The sequence below is a fragment of the Rana temporaria genome, chromosome 9 (genome assembly GCF_905171775.1).
Source record: "Rana temporaria chromosome 9, aRanTem1.1, whole genome shotgun sequence".
In the NCBI taxonomy this organism is placed as follows: domain Eukaryota; kingdom Metazoa; phylum Chordata; class Amphibia; order Anura; family Ranidae; genus Rana; species Rana temporaria.
This window is the reverse complement of record NC_053497.1, coordinates 70068430-70088218: the sequence shown is the minus strand read 5'-3', so window position 1 is coordinate 70088218 and position 19789 is coordinate 70068430. Positions and strand designations below refer to the sequence as shown.

Sequence of the window (19789 nt, the reverse complement as noted above, 5' to 3'; positions counted from 1 at the left end):
TGTGTCAGGCAGAGTGCTTTAAATGCAATTCTGTCTTTTACTGGCAACCAGTGAAGGGTTCTCAGCGAAGGTGAGATTGATTCCCATGTCCTTTTCCCAGTCACCAGTCTGGCGGCCGTATTCTGTACGACTTGCAGACGAGCGATTTGGTACTTTGGGAGCCCGAGGTAAAGGGCATTTGTATAGTCCAGTCTGGAATTCACGATTGTTCCCACCACGACTGCTACGTCTTCTTTGGGGATAAATGGAATAAGTCTGCGTAGTAGGCGCAACAAATGGTGCGATCCGCTGACTACTGACCCTATTTGTGCGTCCATTGTCATGAAGGTGTCAAAAATGACTCCTAGACTTTTGACTTTGGAGCTAGGGGTGATGCTTTGGCCCAGAATGGGCGGCGGTGTCCAGGTTGTTGCCAGTTGACTCTTGCGGCTGGCGTGAAACATAAGAAGTTCTGTTTTGGAACTGTTGAGTTTAAGATAACTCTTAGTCATCCAATTTTCTATCGAAGAGAGACATTTCTCTAAACTGAGATGATGATCCTTTTTGTTGCAGATGCGAAAATACAATTGCGTATCGTCTGCATAAGAGTGATAAAGTAGTTCTTGGCTACTGATAATATCAAAGAGAGGGCGAAGATAGATGTTGAACAGTACCGGTGACAGGGGGGATCCTTGGGGGACTCCACATGGCACCGTGCGTTTTTCCGACGTGAAAGATCCCAGTTTCACTGTTTGTGAAATAGATCGACTATGGCTGGTCTCTGCTTAATTGGCGTAATTTCAATCCATGTATGACCCGCTTAACCACTACGCAGTCCCTAAATATCCTTACACTCCAGTACATAGTGCTCACTGTCATACTCTCCACACTCCTCTCCTGTACATAGTGCCCACTGTCATACACTCCTCTCCTATACATACCCTCCACACTTCTCTCTGGTACGTACTACCCTCTGTCATACCCCCACACTCTTCCTGTACATACTGCCCATTGTCATACCCTTCACACTCCTCTCTACATAGTGCCTTTTGCCGTACCCTTTGCATTCCTCTCCTGTACATAGTGCCCACTGTTGGACCCTCCACATTCCTCTCCCTCACCTGCACATACTTCCCACTTGTATACCGCCCATACTCCTCCCCTATGTCGCTTACCCACAAAAACAGTTCTTTAAAATTATACTGAATATCCTCAATGTTACCAGCTCTAGAATGGACACACCTTTGTTAGTTCAACTAAAGGAAATCTCAGTTCTCATATTTGTTCTGCCCCATTATTAGTACTCATTTAATTTTGTGATTACTACTATGATGTATAGAGGAACATCGGGGATCTCAGCTACTCTAAATATAGCACTTATATAAAGAAGTGTCCCTGAAAATATTTTTTAAATGTTGGCAACTGTGCACTTAGGCAACGCCCAAGGGCCACTGGGTCAGTAGGGGCCCCATGAGAGGCTCCTGGGATCCTGTGATATTAAAGTGGTAGTAAACTTTCCTGACATTACTACTTTTCAGAGGCCCTGGGGTAGGTTATGCCACAATGTACAAGTATGCACAGCATATTAGCACATTAGGGTACACTTAAATTTTCAGACTGAGCCCTGAGCGCTGTGATGAATCAGGCGGGGCCCAGGCACTTCCATCTTCACCCGGTCTGGGTTCTGTGCCTTTGGTCACTTGCCTTGGCCGGGCTGTGTTCATGTCATTCCCCCGCACTTATTTATTATTTATAAAAGGCCCCACCAAAATCCTCAGCACCAGGCCCAAGATGTTCTTAATCTGGCCCTGACCGGGCCATTTGTCATCCAGAGGTCTTTTTACAATTTGGCACTGCGCTGCTTTAACTGGTAATTGCGCGGTCATGCAACGTTGTACCCAAACAAAATTTGTGTCTTTTTTTTTTTTTTTTCACACAAATAAAGCTTTCTTTTGATGGTATTTGATTGCCTCTGTGATTTAATTTTTTTGCGATTATAAACCTAAAAAGACCAAACATTTTGAAAAAATTATATATTTTCAAATTTTTGTTATAAGAAAAATCTAATGAACTCAATTTTAGTCATACATTTAGGCCAAAATGTATTCAGCCACATGTCTTTAGTAAAAAAAATAAAAATAACAAAGCTTATATTTATTGGTTTGCGCAAAAGTTATAGCGTCTACAAACTAGGGTACATTTTCTGGAGTTTACACAGCTTTTAATTTATGACTGCCTATCTCATTTCTTGAGGTGCTAAAATGGCAGGGCAGTACAACCCCCCCCCCCCCCCCCCCCCCCAATGACCCCATTTTGGAAAGTAGATTGAATGACAAAAAAAATTTAAATGTTTTACAAAAAGTTGTCACTAAATGATATATTGCTCACACATGCCATGGGCATATGTGAAATTAAACCCCAAAATACATTCTGCTGCTTCTCCTGAGTACGGGGATACCATATGTGTGGGACTTTTTAGGAACCTAGCGGCGTACGTGACCCCAAATACCAAGCACCGCCTTCTGGATTTGTAAGGGTGCAAATTTTTGATTTTACTCCTCACCACCTATCACAGTTTCGAAGGCCATAAAATGCCAAGATGGCACACCCCCCCCCCCCCCCAAATGACCCCATTTTGGAAAGTAGACACCCCAAGCTATTTTCTGATAGGCACAGTGAGTATTTTACAGCTCTCATTTTGTTTCTGAAAATAAAGAAAATACAATTACATTTTTTCTTCAATTTTCAAAACTTTGACAAAAAGCGAGATCTGCAAAATACTCACCATACCTCTCAGAAAATAGCTTGGGGAGTCTACTTTCCAAAATTGGGTCATTTGGGGGGTTTTGTGCCATCTGGGAATTCCATGGCCTCCGAAACTGTGATCGGCAGTGAGGAGTGAAATCAAGAATTTACACCCTTAGCCTGAAGGCGGTGCTTGGTTTTTGGGGTCCCGTACACGGCTAGACTCCCAAAAAGTCTATATAGCTTGGGGTGTCTACTTTCCAAAATGGGGTCATTTGGGGGGTTTTGAACTGTCCTTGCATTTTATGCACAACATTTAGAAGCTTATGTCGCTCATCACCCACTTTTCTAACCACTTGAAGACAAAGCCCTTTCTGACACTTTTTTTGTTTTTTTTTCACAAGAAAAAAAAAATTACACTTTTTGTTTACATGAAAACATATTTTTTCTTTGCAAGAAAATTAAGTTGAACCCCCAAACATTATATATATTTTTTAAAGCAAAGGCCCTACAGATTAAATGGTGGGTGTTGCATTTTTTTTCCCACACAGTATTTGCGCAGCGATTTTTCAAATGATTTTTTTGGGGGGGGGGAATACATAAAAAAGATGATCTTGGGCCGAGTAAGTGGATACCAAACACGACATGTTTTAAAATTGCACATAAATGCGCAGTGGTGACAAACTAAATACATTTTTAAAAGCCTTTACAGGTTGCCACATTTAGATTTACAGAGGAGGTCTACTGCTAAAATGACTGCCCTCGATCTGACCTTTGCGGTGATACTTCACATGCATAGTGCAATTGCTGTTTACATATGACGCCAGACCGACGCTTGTGTTCGCCTTTGCGCAAGAGCAGGGGGGCTTTTATATGGATTTTTTTATTTTATTTTAAAACTGTTCCTTCCATTTATTTATTTTATTTTATTGTTCTCTCAGGAAATATAAATATCCCCTATGATAGAAATAGGTAGTGACAGGTACTCTTTTTTTTTTTTTTTTTTTTTTTTTTTTTATTGGGGTCTATTAGACCCTAGATCTTTCTTCTGCCCTCAAAGCATCTGACCACACCAAGATCGGTGTGATAAGTCTAATTAGCCGCTAGGATTGCTTTTACATGAAAGCTGGCTGAAAGGAATGATACCTAAACCCCGCAGCCATCATTCTGGTATAACCATTCAAAGTCCAGCAACATACCAGTACGTTGCTGGTCCTTGTTGGACATATATTGTAACAAGGACCATACCAACCGAGATTGATCGGTTGGTATGCCCACCATTAGAATACCTCCCTTCATCCACCCACTTCTAATGATGGGCATACATGCACCATTTATATATGCCGAAGCATAAGGGTATCCTCCCGCAAAAGTTATGCCGCGTACACACGATCAGACTTTTCCACGGGCAAGCCTCCGCCGAAATTTCGACCGGATGTACGTGGCATTTGGAGCAAAATCGCTCCTCCGCCCATGCTGCCCCCATGCTTCGGCATATATGCTCTTTTTTTAACTGTGGTGGTGAAATTGCCTCCTGCAGCACTGGAGTCATGGCTTTATGTATTGTGGGAGCAAACTCTGTTGCTGTCAAAAAAAAAAAATCTGTGCTGCAGCTGAATGGCGCACCTGAAAACAAAATAATGGTTAACAATAAAACACAGTAAACGGTAAAGTATAAAACAAATTACATACCTAAAAAGCAAGCATGATAAAACATAACAATAAAACATTGCTGAAAAGAATACAGTAAAAAAGAGCAGAATAATAGGGAGAACAATAAAACAACTATTTTTTTTTTTTTTTGTTTGTTTTTTACACTTTTTTTTTTTTTTTTTTTTTTGTAACTGTAACAACTGTAACGGTTCGGTTTAGGTTTGGGTCTCTCAAAATGCAATGGCATCTTGGGAGACCCTGTGTAAGTGTGTCCTAGTCTGTGATTCTGTACCCTACGCTAAAACTTCACTAGTGTGTGTGTGGTAGCGTTCAAAACATTCACCAATGCAAAGACCAGGATTGAAAGGGTTAACTCTAGGGGCAATCGGTGGGTTAAAACCTTTTTTAGGCAATATATGGGGGTACCTGACGCTATAAACCTAAAAAAATAACTGGCTACCTAGCGGCACCAGCGACACTAATACAGCGATCAGAAAAATGATCGCTTGGTGAAAGGGTTTCCTGGGGGGCGATCAAGGGGTTAAACCTTTATTAGAGTGGTGAAAATAAAGAGAGAAAAAACTGCGCTAAACCCACATGTAAAAATAAAAAGCTGCCAGCAATCCAACAAAGTATATCAAGAATAGGAACAAACAGTGCAGCTCTGAATCAATCAAACCTGATGTGACTGATAAAAGGACATAAAAGCAATATATGCTAAGTGAAAATATCACAACTGAATACAGTGATTATATATATATATATATATATATATATATATATATATATATATATATATATATATATATATATATATATATATATATATATATATATATATATATATATATATATATATATATATATATATATATATATATATAATTAGTGACCACGTGACATGGAAAAACTTCTTCCAAATAGGAACACTGGATGTTGAATGGCCGATTGCCTGAAGGAGTGGACTCATCTGATTATACAACAGTGGGTCTGATGAGCTTGCGGTCTTAGAGGACCTGAATCAGTGTGGCAGGATCTCCTAGGTGAGCGATGCAGTCTCGGTAACTCCTATGGAATGGATCTCAAGGACTGAAGTGATAAACCAGTGGACCTTCTGCTGCAGGCGGAATATGGACCAATTCGTATAGACTCCAAAAATAAAACAAACAAAAGAGTGCTCCAAATGGTGCAGGTCATAAAAACCACTGAAGGTTTATTAAGATAGATAAGAGGTCATACAAAAATTGACAAAAGGAATAAAAAATGATCACATAAATGAGAAGATAAAAGCAGTATGGGGTGCTGTAAAGCAAAAAACTGACGTGTTTCGGGTCAAAGCCGTCACCAGGGGCATATCGCTGGAAGACGGGTACGTGGATGTGCCTGTCCATGCCATTGTGCCAACATATATGTTCAGGCGGCGGTCTTTAAGTGGTTAAAGCGGAGTTCCACCCAAAAGTGGAGCTTCCGCTTTAAGCACTCCTCGCCCCCTGACATGCCACGTTTGGCATGTCATTTTTTTTTTGGGGGGGGGGGGGGGAGTGTGTGTCCTCTTTTTGGTGGGACTTCCTCCTTCCAGGTGCTTGGCCTCCTAGACGACGACTCCTCTCGCCCTAGGCGGCCCCTCCCTGCCAGCGATCTTCTGGGACACAACACAGGTCCCAGAAGATCGCACCTGTCCCATTGCTGGACCATGGGACAGGTGAGTGTCTGTTTATTCAAAGTCAGCAGCTATGCTTTTTGTAGCTGCTGACTTTTTAAAACTAAAAAACGGGTGTTACTCCACTTTGTTTGAATTAGTTTGCAAGTCGGAACAGATACATTTTTTTAAGTGTAGCTCTAGGTACATAACTCAAAAAGAAAAAAAGGAAAGGGATATGGTGCAATACTGTGGATCACATTAAGCATGGACAACAGCAAAAAAAAGCTGATGCACTCACGAATCCACTCTTCAGATACAGCCTTTGAACATAGCCTTACAAGCCGCTCAGTATAGTGATCTCCTCTCACGGATGAACGTCCCCTTCGTGAGTGCATCTGCCTTTTTTTTTGCTGTTGTCAATGCTTAATCTGTGATCCACAGTATTGCACCATATCCCTTTCCTTTTGTTCCTTTTTGAGTTATATCGCCCTGAAGCAGCAAGGTGTCCTTATATGCTGGGCCTTTTGGAAGCAATTAAGCACCAGTCTACACTTATTAATCTGAAGTTTCACGGGGTCTGCCTGTGTTTTGTTTGAAAGCTCAACACGTCAGCCTGTGATAGCAAGTGGGTGTGGAACCCTTTTGTATTATAAGTACTACTACTCAGAACTGGACATTTGCTACACTTGAGGTTGTTTTTTGCACTTATGGATCATCTCACAATTTATTTGTTTTTTATTGTGGTTTCTTATTGATACCCTCCTGAGTGTGTATATTTGGTATCAATTCTGCACATATTGTACACATATCAGCAAAAGTTGATTTCAGCGCATCACTATTTTTTCCTTTTTTTTTTTTGTATCATTCTGGTTTTGTACACCTGTGTGTATGCAGCGATATCATTTGGGTATTTTTGTTGTTTTTTTTCCTTTTCAAATTTAATTAATAGTTAGCGCTGTAGTACATTTCTCACATAAGTTAATACACTAATACTACAAATTTTACTAATGCTGGTATATATTTTTTTTGTAGAGAATTGAAGAGATAATGAAGAGAACCCGAAAAACAGACCAAGCTGATGCCAAGGTAGTCATGTTTTGTATTGTTTGCACCATGCCTCAAGGAATTGTGTTGGCAATGTCACTGTATGTAGCAGAATATATGTTAAAGTAGTTGTAAACCCGAAGAAAAAAACTACCTTAGATCGAAGCTGTTGCAATGACCGGGACATGTCTCCCAGACTTATTTCTGAGTTTGCGGGCTCCAGCGATGTGTCTGGCCGGAGACCAGGTGACGTCACTTCTGCGCATGTGTGCTGGAGCCGCCGGTCACACCACGGCTGTTTTAAGAAAAGTTGCCCGTCTTTTTTTTTTTTTTTTTTTTTCAGTTCACATGCGCCCGATGACGCAAGCATATGTGGTAAACGTCTCCTAAACCGTGCAGGTTTAGGAGTTATTTACAGTACCTACAGGTCAGCCTTATTATAGGCTTACCTGTAGGTACAAGTGTTGTAACTGGGTATACAACCACTTTAACATTTCAGGATTCCAATCCTCCTATAGTTTAATGTGACACGCTCTACCACCATACTACTCCCTTACTTCTGATGTCCTCTTTTAAATAGGTCTCATTAATGCCCAATTCCAGGAAAATGTTTAGTTTTAGATTGGGATGGAGCTGAGAAAAGTTAAAATGTCAGACTTTGCCTGTGTCTATAGATATTGCTGTACCTTTATGTCCTAATGAGACAAATTCCTGCCCTCTGGACAATTATTTTGCACCCAGCAATAAAACGATGATGAGTGTCATAACCCTTGTCCACTCTGCTTAAAATTATGTTTTTGGTGAACGTCCTGTTCTTGCATAAAGGGTAACTCCACTTTTGTGGGGAGAAATAAATAGCAAATACAAGAAAAAAATCAATATAAATATATTATTTATATATATATATATATATATATATATATATATACACACACACTGTATACAATTGTGACACAAGTCATATTGTAGTTGATGTTAAAAATTACCTTTTCAGTCTGCAGCGTTGTAATTTTCAGGAAAATGCAATATGGCTACCTGGAGGCATTCTGTACACAAATGGTGTACAGAACGCCCTTGAGAAATGTAATTTCCTGTGCGATTGGCTTAATTATTTCCCCTAAAGTCTGAAATCGGATACAAGACATTTTTGTTTCAGGGGATGCCAAAAATCTGACATTTTTGGTGAGATACTCCCAATAGGATATCATGTCTAAAGGGATGCAGACCCTGCCACTTTCCTCATTAGAGTTCTGCAGGTGAAGCAGCTGATTGATAATTATAAAATCACTCCCATAAAGATTCACTTTTCACATGGAGCCCGGGTTCACACTGCTGCGATCTCAGAGATCGCATGTGATTTGGACCGGTGCCGATCACTTGCGAGTTCAGCCATACAGTTGTATGGCTGAACTCGCATTACATTCGCACAGAAAATAGTGCAGGGACTTGTTTTTCCCCGTACTAGAATAGGATCGAATGGGTGTTCTCACCTATGTGATTCGATTCCTGTGCGAGTTTACAGTTCGCACTACGTTCTGTGAATAAAGCTGGGGGTGTCATGAACTTTTTTTAATGATACCCCCAGCGGTTCCACAAGCTGCGGGAGAGGAGCGATGTGGGAACCAGGGCTGTAATTGCGCTGGTACCTGCATCGCATCAGTGTGAACCCAGGCTGACACAAACCACTATTACTTCAGAATAAAAATGTATATTGATAACCCAGAGGGGAGTGTTTTTTTTTTTTTTTGTTTCTCTTTAAAGCAGTTGTATACCTGAACATGGAGGGGGAGGCATAATGAGCTAGTATGCACCACCACATACGGGTTTGCGGCTCTGTGAGTGGCCGGAGCCATGTCGCTTCCGCACATGTGCACAGGGGTATGCTTTCTGACGGGGTCTGGCAGCATCTGCATGCAAAGTGAATATTTCCTAAACTGTACAGGTTTAGGAGATATTCATTTTACCTACAGGTAAGCCTTATTATAGGCTTACCTGTAGGTTAAAAGAAAGGGGGGCGGGGGTGTATACAATCGCTTTACGACGTTTCCCCTCGCTTCTTGTCACTAGGAGAGTAAGAAAAGAGTTACTTTGTTTATTGGGAGCATAGTTTATTTGATTTTACTTGCCATACTCTTTGGCTAGAGCTGGGTTTTAACACTTCTTCTATAGATAAAGGAAAGCTGAAGTCCATTTTTTTTTTAAGTACTCTAGAGCAATTCTAGTTCTCTGATAAATTGTTGGGGACAGGAGAAGTAATTAATTTGTCTTGTTTGTGTTCTTAACATTGTTTTTCATTTTATGTTCTGAAGAATGAGGAGGATGAAGAAAATTTCAATCTGGATAAAAACTCACCTGGTAAGTATTGTTTACTCCATATGATGACACTGATACTGTATATAGGTGGCAGTGTGAGCATTATCCTTGTTCTGTGTTTCAGATAGCACCAATGACTCCGATTCGTGTGATGATGCAGATGATCTTCAGGAACTGCAAGTTACACCAACTTCATCCTCCCCAGATTTTTTGTCTCGGGATGCAGCAGCAGAGGGAATGAATGAATTATTTGTGAATGGGGATAAGCCAGACATTGATCAGAAGCTTAATGGGCACTTTTCAGATACAACGCCCACAGTATACAGGTAAGTGTACCTTTATTGCTCATTAAAGTGAACCTGTCATAGAGTGAAGCATGACTAACATAACAGTACTGCTAAAATATCATTGTAAAAACGTGGATAGAAATTGTGTGGGTGGAAAAGTAAGTAATCAAAACAGCAGCTGGCGCAGAACATTTTGTGCATTAAAAATTTAAAACTCGCTAAAATAGGTTATGAAACCAAAATACAAATTATGTATACAGTGATAAGTCCATGAGAGCATCTAAAATACTGTTCAAATCCGTGAAGAAATCCAACATAAAGTTCTTAAATATTAGTTTCTCATTGATGGTAAACAATTGAACACCAAAAGTGCACGTTTCACCGTGGAAAAAAGAAAGGCCGTGCCCTTACCAGATGACTAGACTCCACGTTATAAAAAAGAAGGGAGGGGGGAGTTTGGGACTCCACGTTATAGGAGCCTAGTAAAGCGTAGATTGGTGTAATCCATACAATCCGTCCTTTGGATAAAAACAGACGATGGAAGTATCAATACATGTGGCTGCTCTTTGTTTCTGATAAAAGAACGCCAACATAGCATAAAACCCTGATGGTTTATTGAGGTAGCACAAGTCCAAACCGACAGGGATAAATTAGTTTCCAGGGTAAAAAAAAAAACAATCTGCAGATCACATCGGAACTAGCGTGGTGAGACGAAGCATAGACTTTACCCTACTAGTTTTATCATAGCTGACATCAGGGCTGAGAAGTCCATGCCAGAAGCCACAACGTATGGCCACTATTGGTCAGAAAGATCTCGATCTGTTGTATATGTATTCCGATTGACAATGAGGCTTGGGTTTCTCCAAGTCAATTGGAGGCTTGGTATGCATCTACTGTGGGACAAACTCCCTCTAAGCAATGTGCGTTCAGCCACTCTCTTGCTTTTATGAGTAATTGTTTTCCCCTGGCATTCTCTTTCTGACCAATAGTGGCCATATGTTGTGATTAGAGCATCCGATCAGCTGTGTTCTTTCCGCGTGGCTTCTGGCATAGACTTCACACCCCTGATGTCAGTTATAACGGAACTAGTAGGGTCGAGTCTTCAGTGAGCAAAGAGCAGTGACTGTCTCGCTCTGCTCCTCTAGAGCTCACTGGAGTGCCGGTTCGTGTAGGGGGTGGGAGTGGCCGGCTCAGGCGGTCAGCAGTGTGCTGAAAAGCTCAGCCAGCTGGCATTCATGCATCTGGGTTGATCCCGACATTATTGTTGGAATCCCTACAGAAGCTGGACCAGCTTTCTGACTGACATCAGCCAGCAGCGGACTAAGGACCGTCACAAGAGTGCAGAAATAACTGCTTTGGCCATATTTCTCCTTTAACTTACAGTATGTATACTTCTCCTCCACAACTTGGCTATACTTTTGTCTGATCCTGAAAGGTAAGCTTGCATGTCGAGGGTACCAAGTCCCAAAGTTGCTGCCTTGTCAACTGCCAAATGTCACACACAATCTCCCAATTTATGACCATATGAGAGAGAGAGAGAGAGAACAATGGGGAGCCAAAGAAGTTCATGTGCTGACAATAAGCATGCTGATAGAAAGAGAAATCAGAGTGATAGAAAAAAAGCGCTTCACTTTGGTACTTCTATTATTGCTATCTGGGAAAAGGATGGGACTGGTCCAGGATAACCTGAGCTTAAAGAAAGTGGGTTGTAATGGTGCATTCCATCAGACCAAGGGCAGTTGGTGGCAAAAAAAATACTGAAACGGAATATCTCTGAATTAAGCCCTAATATCACAGCAATGGCTAGTTTTAAACTTTGTTTGACCACCTCCAGGTCAATTCTGACATTCCTCTCCTACAAAAACAGATTTTTTTTGCTAGAAAGCTACTTCTAACCCCCAGACATTATATATTTTTTAAGCGGAGGCCTTAGAGAATAATATGGTAGGTGTTGCATATTTTCATGTAACACGATGCGGTTTTTCAAAAATAATAATTGTTTAGTACACTATAAAATATGATATGCCGAGTAAATAGATACCAAACATGTTGGCCTTTAAAATTGCATATGCCTGTGGAACGGCACTAAACTACAGTTCCTAAAAATCTTCATAGGCGATGCTTTAAAAGCCTTTACAGGTTACCAGTTTAGAGTTACAAAGGAGATCTGGCACTAAAACTATTGCCCTTCCTCTGACCGTCACTTTGATACCTTACATGTGTGGTGCGATCATTGTTTACACATGCGTGCGGGACCTTTGTGCATGTTCACATTTGCACGGGGGAATGGGGAAGCTTTGCATTTTTTTTTTATTATTTTTTTTTTACTATTGTCTGTCTTTTTTTTTTTTTTTTTAAATGTTATCTTTCATTTCTTTATTTTTTTAATCACTTTTATTGGACCATGACAGGACCTCTTTATGGAGAGATCTGGGGTCCATTAGATCCCAGATCTCTCCTCTGCCCTCCAGAGCATCTGATTAAACCAAGATCAGATGCCGGTAATGACTTGTTTACATCAGACAAAATCCTTGTTGCTTCTGGTGTCACGGCGTGGGAGGAACAACGTCCGTTCTTCTCACTGTGTCCCAGGAACCGGATACCCCTGGTCATATCCTTGCCGCGCTCACTGATCAGATGGGAGAGGATTGTAAAGGCGGGAGGGGGACCCCCCCCCCTTCCGCTTCCTGTAAATGTAATCCTGCAGCTCTATGCTAGGATTATTTTTACATTGAAAGGAATCGCAGGCCCCCAAAAACAATAATAGGTCATCGCTCCAGTTTGTTTTTCATGGTCCCACTGTATGTGGAAACATAGCCACCCTCTCTTGCAATTGGGGAGCCCTTCGTGGGAAGATGTCATATTGATTACTGCTTTCCAGAGCAAAATGCCCCCCTCTGAGCACTGACTTCTATCTATGCTAACTCAGAGTTGATCTTTAACCACTTGACCACTGGGCACGAAAACCCCCTTAATCACCAGACCAATTTTCAGCTTTCGGTGCTCTCACAATTTGAATGACAATTACTCAGTCATACAACATTGTACCCATCTGAAATTTTTGTCCTTTTTTTCCCACAAATAGAGCTTTCTTTTGGTGGTATTTGATCACCTCTGCGGTTTTTATTTTTTGCGCTATAAAAGAAAAAAGACTGAAAATTCTGTAAAAAAAAAAAAAAAAATCTAGTTTCTGTCATATTAGCAGGTTATTTCTCACACACAGCATATGCATACTACAAATTACACCCCAAAACACATTCTGCTATTCCTCCCGAGTATAGCGATACCACATGTTTGCGACTTTACACAGCGTGGCCACATAGAGAGGCCCAACATGCAGGGAGCACCATCAGGCGTTCTGGAGCACCCAGGCCAATTCTGACATTTCTCTCCTACATGTAAAAATCATCATTTATTTGCTAAAAAAATTACATAGAAACCCAAAACATTATATATGCTTTTTTTTCAAAGACCCTAGAGAATACAATGGCGGTTGTTGCAACTTTTTATCTTGCACGGTATTTTCGCAGCAATTTTTTGAACGCGTGTTTTTAAAAAAAAAACAGTTTTGTGCTTAAAAAAAAAAAAAACAGTAAAGTTAGCCCAATGTTTTTGCATAATATGAAAGATGAAGTTACGCCGAGTAAATAGATACCCAACATGTCACCCTTCAAAATTGCACACGCTCGTGAAATTGCGCCAAACGTTGCTACTTAAAAATCCCCATAGGCGACGTATTGCAAGGTATTGGAGTATTGAGGGTATTGCGGAGTATTAGGGGGGTATTGCAGAGTATGGGGGGGGTATTGCAGAGTATGGGGGGGGTATTGCAGAGTATGGGGGGGGTATTGCAGAGTATGGGGGGGGGTATTGCAGAGTATGGGGGGGGGTATTGCAGAGTATGGGGGGGGGTATTGCAGAGTATGGGGGGGGTATTGCAGGGTAGGGGGGGGGTATTGCAGAGTATGGGGGGGGGGGTATTGCAGAGTATGGGGGGGGGGTATTGCAGAGTATGGGTGGGTATTGCAGAGTATGGGGGGGTGGGTATTGCAGAGTATGGGTGGGTGGGTATTGCAGAGTATGGGGGGGTGGGTATTGCAGAGTAAAATAAAAAAAATGATGAGTGCAATACTCTGCAATACCCCACCCCATACTCTGCAATACCCCACCCCATACTCTGCAATACCCCACCCCATACTCTGCAATACCCACCCCCCCAGGGTGGGTATTGCAGAGTATGGGGTGGGGTATTGCAGAGTATGGGGTGGGGTATTGCAGAGTGTTGCACTCATCATTCTTTTTTTTTTACTGCAGAGTATTGCGCAGGGATGGCTGGATCTGTGACTGCAATTGTCACAGATCCAGCCCACAGTGCGGCGGCTGCTGCTGCCGCCCGATCCCCCCCCCCTCCCTCTCCTCTCACACTGTACCGAACGGTACAGAGAGGAGAGGGAGGAACCGGCGTCATTACATGACGCCGGTTTGTTTACAAGTGATCGCGCCGTCATTGGACGGCGCGATCACGTGGTAAGGAGCCGCTTCCATTGGCTCCTTACCGCGAGTGCTGTTGCTGGCGGGTCCGTAGACCGTCGAGCACCGGCGATCGCGTGTGCGCGCCCGCTCGGGCGCGCACAACGCAGTCTCTGGGAGGACGTACATTGACGCCCTCCTAGAGTACAGGAACCGCTCTGTAGCCGTATTTTGGCTATAGGGCGGTTACCAACTGGTTAATTTCCGCCAGTTTTTGTATCTGCAAACTGGAGTTAATTATTTTTAGAATCTGTCGCAGCCATATCAACAGATTCTAAAAGTGGTGGTAGTAAGAAATGCCTCATTCTGGCACATGTGCCAGTGCTGGTACCACATTTGGAGCAAATTCAATGAGATGGGTGCCATCTTATTATGACATTTTATTAACTTCCTCTCATTGTGTGGCCCAAAGGCTCAATTACTGTTTTTGTGTATTAATGTACGCACTTGTACACACACTTGTGCGCACACACACTTACTTGTACACACACACACTTACTTGTACACACACACACTTACTTGTACACACGCACACACTTGTACACACACACACTTGTACACACACACACACTTGTACACACACACACACTTGTACACACACACACTTGTACACACACACACACTTGTACACACACACACTTGTACACAGCAAAACTTAAAATTTAAGCCTCAGTTACCAACGTTTGTGCTTTTTTTTTTTCTTAGAAATGTCTTAACAGTTTTTCAAATTTTCTTCTTTTGTATTTAGTCAGGTGGCAAATGACACTGTTAATCTGAGCCTAGATCAGCCATTTCCCAGTGAGGATGACCAAAGAGGTGAACCCATAACCAAAATAAATGGGAAGCCCTGCACATGGACATTTGAAGAAATCATTGACCTGGAAATTCATTCCAAGACTAGTAGCTTGTCTGAGCCCAACACTACAGATGGCTGCAATCAGGACTTCATAGAATCTGCTACAATTCCTCCAAAGTTGGCTTTTGAAGAGGGACATGTGAATTCTTTGTCCATGACTATTGAAACTGCGGCAGGTATGCATGCTATGAAAGTGTTTATTTCCAGTCATCAAATACTACCTTCCCATCATTGTAAACTAAGATAATGATGGTATGCACTCCTCAAAGAATGATTCACATTAGGGGGGGTCGGCAATCTTTTTCCACTTAAGGGCCAGATTCATTGTATGAGAATGCATGGAGGGCCACATTCACCTGCTAATAAATGGAAGATAATAAAAATACACAGTAATATTAACAGTACAGGTTTACCTCACTTTAAGATGCTTAAAGCGGGAGTTCACCCATTTGTAAAAAAAAAAAATTTCTCCCCTTAGCTTCCTGCTCGTTCGGTCTAGGGGAATCGGCTATTTGTATTAAAATATGAGCAGTACTTACCCGTTTTCGAGCTGCATCTTCTTCCGTCGCTTCCGGGTATGGGTCTTCGGGAGCGGGCGTTCCTTCTTGATTGACAGCCTTCCGAGAGGCTTCCGACGGTCGCATCCATCGCGTCACTCGTAGCCGAAAGTCGGTGCGGCTCTATACTGCGCCTGCGCACCGACGTTCGGCTTCTTTCGGAAAATCGTGACGCGATGGATGCGACCGTCGGAAGCCTCTCGGAAGACTGTCAATCAAGAAGGAACGCCCAGTCTCGCAGCCCATACCCGGAAGCGACGGAGAGGATGCATCTCGTAAACGGGTAAGTACTGCACATATTTTAAAATAAATAGCCGATTCCCCTAGTAAAAACGAGCAGGAATCTAAGGGGGAAAAGTGCCCTCTAAGGGTGAACCCCCGCTTTAACTAATACAAAGTCAGTTCACCCTGAGGGAGTATGTAGCTGGAGATTTGGATTATACTGCCCCCCCCCCCCTCCTTCATCCTGGCACACAAGGGTGCCTGATACTCGCCCTGCTAGCCAGCATGGTCTAGCGATGGTGCTCTTGCCCCTAGGGAAAATGGGGGTCCCAGTGTCACCAGGGGAGATAGGGTTCCCTCTATTGCAGTGTCGTCCTAGCCCCCCCCCCCTCCTGTAGGTTCCTCTGTCTGAACACAATAGCACAGTGGGGAGATCGCTGTACTAACATTGCATAGTTGGTACAACGACCTCTTCAGTTTTTGGGGAGGTATTTTGTTCAGCCCGCTGGGTAGAACGGGAAAATAAATGACCCCCGTGTACCAGGTAGAACGGTCAAGTTAACAAAATGCTTTCTGGCTGCTGACAGTGTGACAAGCATGCCATTCCCACCATGCAAGTGTTTCTATGATTTTGCAGCAAGGCTGACAATACCTTTTTTTTCTTTTCCCAGAAATGTGACACTTTGTCAGCCCTGAACTTCTGATTGCACTTCGCTCTCCAGTATTTGATAAAGCGCTGAAGCCTTGTCATTAGAAGCTGCTACATCAAGATGTTGCTTGACTGCAGAATGTTGTGGCCGTGGAAGGAACTGAAGTTTCACCTTTATGACATTTCTTCATGGAGAATATTTTAGCTTTGTCATTCATCTTTCTGTTTTGTTGAACAATTACACCGGGTTTCAGAAGTTTACTATCCATCTTGTTACATTTAACGATAGAGCGTTCTAGTTATCCCTCCAATTGTTTTCTCATTTGGGAAATTCTAACAAGCCGGTTACTGTCCATAGTTGGGCTCTTCAAGCACTTACACACGTGGCAACATTGCTGGTGATTGACCAGAAAGGTAACATGAATTTTTTTCAGAAATCTTGCAATAGGAAATACATCGTTGGTCACCCTTTAACATTTAATCGCAATGGTGTCACATATAACAAAGACTATATGTTTACTAATCAAATAATGTTGCTTAAACTGGGTCCATTACCCACCCTGTGTGTCCGTAATAGTTAGTATCTCATGACTGCTTGCTCTTGTCGGCATTTTTTTTTTAAAACATTTCAATTCTTTTCTTTTTTTTTCATATGTATGTATTTAAGTTGAATATGTAAGTATTATTTTATTGTGTACATAAACAGCAGTATTAGACAAGTACTTGACCTTTTCTGAGGTTTTTGTTGGAGCTCAGATTAGTTTTTCCAGAAATGTAGTTCTGCTCTCTCTGTACACGCCATCCTGTAGCTGGGCTCTGTGCAGTGGGCAGCACCATTCTGACCACCCGCTGAACTAAACCGGGCCTCATATTCTAACTTCAAGATGATTTCTCATGTTTTCTGCCTCTTGGCATCCAAAACAAGCTTGTAAAAGTACTGTATGTATTAGTCTAGTTTACAATTGCCTTCTCTTTTCTGCTGCAGAAACACAAAAGGGACTATTTGTTGGGGTATTGCTGCAAAGGAAGTTGCTGCTTTAGTCAGGCTTTTAGCGGTAAGGATGAGATGAAGAAATATTTGACGCGTCCTGAACAGCCGCACTTATGGCTGAATGCAGTAAAACAAAGCCATGGTTCCGATGAGAATGCTTACAAGTCATTTGTTGGTTTTATAGGGAAAGCCTCTTTATATAGGCAAATGTTTTGCATATCTTGTGCCTTTAGAAATATGCAGTCTAATGTTCTAGTCACAGGAGTTGAGGAACCCAATTTTTCGATGTTTAGAAGTTTATAGTAATCTTGGCGCTATGATATCACTTGCATATTGTGACAGGATAAATGTTGTTACAGTCCTCAGGGACTCCTTACAGTGCAATTGTTTGCAGACACCCAATGTTTATTAGAGTAGCTCACTGGTGTGTATGTACATAACCCTTAATCATAGACTTGTATTTTAATGAGCATTTATTTATTGGAATATAAGGCACTTGCATGGAAGACTTGAAGCACACAGTGATGAGGAATTTGGATTTAAGGGTGGCAGACATGAGATCCACCTTCTCTCTGATGACTTTTCCATCATTGCTGCTTCCCTGATTGTGCTTGAAGAAGTAGATGGAAGGAGTGACAGGTCATGGGCACTTACCTTCCATCAGTGTCAGATGAGGTTATTTTAGTAATTATTCTTTCCTGTCCCCCCCCCCCCCCCCACCACTAAAAATGTGATTTACTGCAATTACTATTTATCGGTTGTTGAAAGCTTTCCATGTCGCATGTTCCAGCAGTGAAAGGGCGTAAGAAGGTGACATTACCCCTGCTTTAGGGACCTGTGGTCATTCCCTTACAAGTGCAAGCCAATAGGAAGGACAATTGCTGCTCAAAAGCACCGTCAATGATCTTGGATGTGTCTGTCATATTGATGCAGTTGACACAGGCCCTTAGGCAGCGGTGAAAACCATAGCCAGCTCTATTACGCATTTGGGAGGTAATCCTGTCCCTCAGGTTTTAGCCATATCACTGTGTTGGGTCACTTTATATAATGATGGTACCTTGTCACCAAATACTTTTGTCCCAAATTCAGAGGTGTTTTTTTTGTTACCAAATACTATACAAAATTTCCACTGCTGCAACAGAGAAATCCTCCTTTTGATATTTTAAAGTGTTACACTGGCCATTAATTTTACAATTCTCTTTAAATCTACCTACAATTATGTAGTGCAAGGGGCCTGCCTGACTGTATTGTTTAGGTTTGCCTTCATGTCACATAGTTTTGGTGACTGTAAAGGAGATTGTACAATTGGCTTGTTTACGGTATGGCCAGCTTTAGATTAAAGACGTTGATCTGCGATTGGTTTCTGCACACCTTTGCTTTTTGCACATTATTAGAGTCCTTATGTTCCAGCGATGTGTAGAAAGCCGCTACAGATCAAAAGCATTTATAAAACGAGTACATATTGAATCTTTTTTTATATATATATTTACAGCAATGTTTTGTGCAATTCCTTGCTCTGACATATCAATTGTAATATAAATGGTTTCTAGTAGATGAAATGTTTGGCAAAGAAACAATAGTATAAACTTGAAGTTCCTCTTTGTAGATTAAACCCATCATCAGACTTGGCTTTGTAGAATTGTTCAGACAGCAGTGCCTTAGGTAATCCAGATTAACATGTATTTTTGTATGGACACTGTAACTAGCACAGACAATCTAACCCATAAAATGCTTCTATTTTGTGTGCAAACTGTTACCTGTTCATGTCCTAGCTACAGCTACTATGTAAATATGTTACCTGGTAAATAGACTTTACAAATAAACTAAATTCATGTCATAATAAACATATTGTTTAACTATTGTGAGACCCCTTCCTTTACATTCAACTCAAGCAGATGTTTGTGTTTAAAAGTTGACTTTACATTTTGAATATTAAATACTTTATTATATAATTGTTACTATTGCTGTCCCTTTGTTTGAAAATGATAGTGGCTTGGCTGTCATTGGGCTTTTCTAGCCTGTCTTGATGTGTATACATGTACCTAGTGAATTGTATGACCGTCAAATAACCAGGGTTGGACCGATACCAAGCATTTCCCCGAGTACTTGTACTCGGGGGGGATGCTCCGATACTTTACCGATATCTGACTTTCCCTGTATCCTCCTCCAGTTCCCTCATCCGTTCTGCGCTCTCCCTCCATGCTCCTGTGTCCCCCCTCCGTGCCGCTGCCGCTCTGCTCTCCCCCTCCGTGCCGCTCTGCTCTCCCCCTCCGTGCCGCTGCCGCTCTGCTCTCCCCCTCCGTGCCGCTGCCGCTCTGCTC

General features: G+C 41.9%; 1 protein-coding gene across 11 annotated transcripts in view; it reads left to right on the top strand.

The window, feature by feature from the left end:
• The window catches only part of MAP7D3 (MAP7 domain containing 3), a 126569-nt gene extending 107241 nt beyond the window's left edge, over positions 1 to 19328 (top strand). For all 11 annotated transcript variants that reach the window (XM_040323745.1, XM_040323752.1, XM_040323751.1 and 8 more), the window contains 5 exons: positions 7052 to 7105; positions 9373 to 9418; positions 9501 to 9702; positions 14942 to 15225; positions 16500 to 19328. In XM_040323745.1, the coding sequence (XP_040179679.1) occupies positions 7052 to 7105; positions 9373 to 9418; positions 9501 to 9702; positions 14942 to 15225; positions 16500 to 16507 (594 nt within the window). In that variant the 3' untranslated portion in view covers positions 16508 to 19328. The remainder of the gene's footprint in view (positions 1 to 7051; positions 7106 to 9372; positions 9419 to 9500; positions 9703 to 14941; positions 15226 to 16499) is intronic.
• The last annotated feature ends 461 nt before the right edge of the window (positions 19329 to 19789 follow it).